The sequence below is a fragment of the Entamoeba invadens genome (genome assembly GCF_000330505.1).
Source record: "Entamoeba invadens IP1 unplaced genomic scaffold scaff_1105074726009, whole genome shotgun sequence".
Taxonomy (NCBI): Eukaryota; Evosea; order Mastigamoebida; family Endamoebidae; genus Entamoeba; species Entamoeba invadens.
In genome coordinates, this window is record NW_004440436.1 from 39808 (window position 1) to 44562 (window position 4755).

Below are 4755 nucleotides of genomic sequence, written 5' to 3' on the forward strand. Positions count from 1 at the left end.
TAATGTTTTATTCCGATACAGTGTGTCTGGATTCATTACGCGTGAAATTTGTGAAGACTGGATTAGAACTGTTCTGCTTGATTATATTAATAGAAAACGTGTTGAAATTAAAAATGAAATGAATGCGCTTGGAATTGAAATAAAAATGTCCGATCTTAGAGCTTGTCTAGTGTGGGATAATGCAAAAAGCCACAGTTCCTCGATTATTGAATTGTTACTCGCTGAAAATAACATAACTCTTGTTAGATTAACTCCACATGCTTCTCATTTCCTTCAAGTTCTTGATTTGGGGATATTTGGTAGGCTTAAAAGAAGAATGTCTTCTTTAAAAGCGAACGACAGTTTTGTAAATTTGCTTTTTCAAGAAGAAGTCGAAAATAAAGATGTGGATGGTAATTTATTTTGGGAAGATAAAAAACCAGATTTTTACAATATTGAACTCGGAAACAGACTAAGAGAGTTGATGATATTGGTGGATTCTTTCTTTGCTGTTACAACACCTCCTTTTAATATTATTGCTTTTAAACAAGCAGGAATAGTCAACTGGATTGACAAAACGCTTCCAAAGTGTCGTGTATCCATCGAACATTGTAAATTTATAAAAACGCCCCAATACAGAGAATTGTTCAAACAGTTTATTCCAAAACCAATTCCGTTGCTTCAAAAGAAAAGAAAGACAGTATTACTCCCTTTCCAAATTGAAGTTAAAAAAAAAGAAAGGGAAGTAAAAAAAAGCATTAAAAACCCAAAATAAGATAAAGAAAAAAGAAACCACAATTTTAAGATTGCCGTTGTCTTCTAAACCATTCAAAAAACTTGACAAAAAATGATTAATTTTTTCTTATTTTTTTGACTTTTTCATGTTATTTATGTTATTCTTAATGTTTTTTATAATTATAGTATAAAATAATAAATTATAGTTTCTTTACACCATTTGTCGTGTTTTCATTGCTTTTAGCGGGTGACTATACATTTAAAAAGTATTTGATAATACAATAGTAAAATTTATTATAATTTTAATAATTTAATTTTTTAATAAATTATTTTTATTTGATTTGATTTAATTGAATTGATTGACCTCTTTTTGATTAAAAACATTTCGATTGTTTTGTAAGTTTTAAACAATTACAGTTATTTTCTTTCGTTTTTTTATTGGTATAATCATACCTTTTACAAAAAACGATTCTTTCATTCTCAACAATGTTAAATGATGGTATACTTGAATTTAAATACATTTATAAACCACATTTAAATCTATTAATTATTTAAATGCTTGATACAATATAAATATTTTTCCTTTCTATACTACACAAATTGCCAAATTTCACTTCATTTAAAAACTATACATTATAAATTGTTCTAAACACATTAAACGATATTTAAAAATTGTGGGTATTTTTTGTTAAAAAGTTCTTTTAATAAAAATAAATACATTTTGTTAAAACAATTCAAAAGGTTATTAAACCTTATATAAAAAATTGTTTTTACCTCAAATAATTAGCAAAAAATTAATTATTTTATATGGAAATAATAAAACGCGGTTTCATTAATTCGAAACAATACTCCAAAAAGTGGTCTAAAACTATTTAATGATAATGGTGTGTGTGCTTTTGTTTGTCTTAATCACACTTTCATTTGGGCAGCCTGGAACTCCAGATAAACCAAAACATGCAAAAGAAAAAGACGAACAACATTTTCCCGAAATGAAATCACTGGAACAAACTCTTCCAACAGTTCAACAACCTCAAACACAACAACCAGGCATTCATCGTTTAAATCCCGAAACTGCGCCTTTTGTTCCAAGACAACAAAACTTGCCGTCTCAACATGAAATTGTCCAACAACATCCACAACAACGATACACATATTACTATCATCCAAAACAACCAACACAACAACAGTACTACTATTACCCTCGACCGTTTCAACAACCCTTATATCCAACACAACACTTCCCTCATTTCGTTCATCCTCAACAATTAGCACAACAACAATATGAACAATTGGGAGCTCGACCTAGAGTCGTTCAATATACACCACAACAACAAGCTGTCGAACATCCACAAGTACCACAAGTGCACCCTCCACAACACGTTGTCGAACATCCAAAAATACAACAAATACGTTCTGGACAAAGAGAAACGACTCCAATTCCGTTCAGACCAAATATAGTCATTTTTGAAAAGTTTGAAATGTGTGAAAATTATCAAAAACAATATTCTATTGTCAATAATTTTGCAATTGTAAGATTTTGGCCGGGTGAAGTTTGCCGAACAAAGGTGTGTGCAATTCCAAAGAAAACACCTCGTGTTCGAGAAGAGTTTTTGCTTCACGGATTTTGGCCTCAAATACAAGCAAATAAAGAACTCACATGTTGTGAATTTAAATTTCCAATCGAAAGGACTGAACATTTGATTTTTAAAGATCCAAAAACAACAAATTTGATATTGAGGAATTGGGTTTCTGTTGAAAAATGTGGACTTTCAATAAGTCAATTTGATCAACATGGAACTTGTGCGATGTCAAATTACAACAATAAAAAGGGTATATTTGAATATACAAGAACTGCCATTTTGCTTTATAAAAAATATGATGTTTGGAAAATATTAAAAGAGAGTGAATTAAAAGTTGAACCTAACAAATTGTATAACATTGAAGACATCAAAAGAGTTGTTGAAAATGCATGTGGTGCCGAACCCATTTTTACATGTATAAACTCGTATTCAGTGCATGAAATGAAATTGTGTTATGATATGAGGACTAACAGAATTAATCCACACCCAGTGAAATGTCTGGATAAGAACTATCGCGAAGAAAAAAATAGTTGTGGCAACCAAATCATGTTTGCTCCATTCCCAGAGTACTTGTTAAATCCAGAAACAGCTCCAAGAAATAACTGCGAATATTAAATAAAATCAATAATAAAAATATAACAAATCGAAAGTTTATTTTATTCAATTTATAAATATCATATTTTACTTTTTAGTATAAACAGGTTAGTTAATTTTGTTTGTAACAAAAAGGTAATTATATTTTTTATATTACAATAAATAAAATAAATTAAAAATATAGTTCCAAACACAAATCCCAGCTTTAAAAATTTATAATTAACACAAGCCAGATACCAGTCCAATAAAATAATTTACAATCTCAATTATTTTATACGACGAGTGTTTTGTTTTTTAATATATGTTCATATGCATGTGAGCAACAATTCGGCACCAAAAATTATTGTAAAATATATTATTTTTTTTACTTTAATTCTGATTGTTTAAAATTTCAGTTTGATTTTATGTGTTTACATACGAAAAAACAATTTTATTTTATTGATATGTTGTATTTAATGAAAATAGAGTGGTTAACAGTAAAACATTGTATTCCAAGCATTGTTAAATTATTTTATAACATTAAAATATATAATAAATTTGTTTTTGTATTTATATTATTTTAAAATGTTGTGGTGTTATCGAGATACTATTTGAATAAACAGTATAATAATACAGAATCTAACTGATTTTATTAACATTGCTTTTGTTAAAAACAATATTATAATGTTTTTAATTGTTTATTAAAGTTTGTTAATAGTGTCCATAACAATTAGTTAAGTAGTGAATAAAAGTTATGTTTTTTGTGATTAAATAGTATCTTTGTGAAATAGTTCATTATTAAAAATGGATTTATATCAATATTTATAATTTTAAACAATATTATTAGATTTTTATAATGTATGTATTTATCCTTGTTTTTCGATTTTTTTTCAAAAATAATTTATGACTTAGATAATGTTGTTTTTTAATAAAGTGAAAGAAATTTACATCTTGTCACGATACATTTGAGTAAAAATAATAAGCTATACAATTGGATTAATTTTTTGTTTTATAAGTTAAAAATTTTTGTCAAAAAAATTCCATAAAAAAATGTTGTTATTGTTTTTTTATCTAAAACAACTTTATTGAAAATAGCAATGATTTGGGTAGTTACGTTGTTTTTTATCACTCAATGTAAATCACAAGATGACCTTTCTCTAGCATTTAAATTAATTGAAGACCTTAAAAATTCAAATGTACTTTCAGTTGTCGGCTTAAAAGAGCTGTCAAATTTTATTAAAATTCATCGAGACATCGTTCCTCAAACTTATGTAGAAACTATTGAAACACTTTCAAAAGATGAGAAAAACAAAATAAATCTTTTAGATAGAATAATTGACAAGAGGAGAGTAAGAAAAAAAGACGTGACAAAGTTATGTCAGAAATACAATAAAATAATAAGTAATCCAACATATGAAAATAATTACTTTGTTTCATTGAGCGAAGGGACGGATGTTTCATTACAACTGGATGATAAAGCTCCGAATTTTCAAATTGTTCAAAAGATAACTCCCAACTTTGAATATCTTAAAACTATACTTGGAATGGATTTGAAGTTTGTTGATAACCTCGAAAAACTGGAAATTTTTAAAGAAAATGTCCAAGTCAAAACACTCAAAGTAACATTAAAGAAAATTATAACAAGCTTAGAAACGAAATTGCGACAAACTCCAACTGCTTCAAGAACACAACTCATTGTTGATCGTAATTTATTAACCGATTAATATTTTTTGTGTCATGACAGTTACTCTAAAAATACCGAAAATGAAACATCTTTCGAATAATTACTATATTAAAGCATTATTTCAGTGATTTGATCAACATTACTTTTGTTGATAATATACTGATTATGTTTTTAATGTGTCGTGAAAGTCCATTGATAATGTCC

The 4755-nt window shown here is 27.3% G+C and overlaps 1 protein-coding gene across 1 annotated transcript; it reads left to right on the top strand.

Moving 5' to 3' along the window:
• Nucleotides 1-1595: 1595 nt before the first annotated feature.
• On the top strand, nucleotides 1596-2909 carry EIN_294280 (hypothetical protein; the record flags this gene model as incomplete). Its single annotated transcript, XM_004257691.1, has 1 exon — nucleotides 1596-2909. The coding sequence occupies one exon, from the start codon at nucleotides 1596-1598 to the stop codon at nucleotides 2907-2909; it is 1314 nt and encodes a 437-aa protein (XP_004257739.1).
• Nucleotides 2910-4755: the final 1846 nt, after the last annotated feature.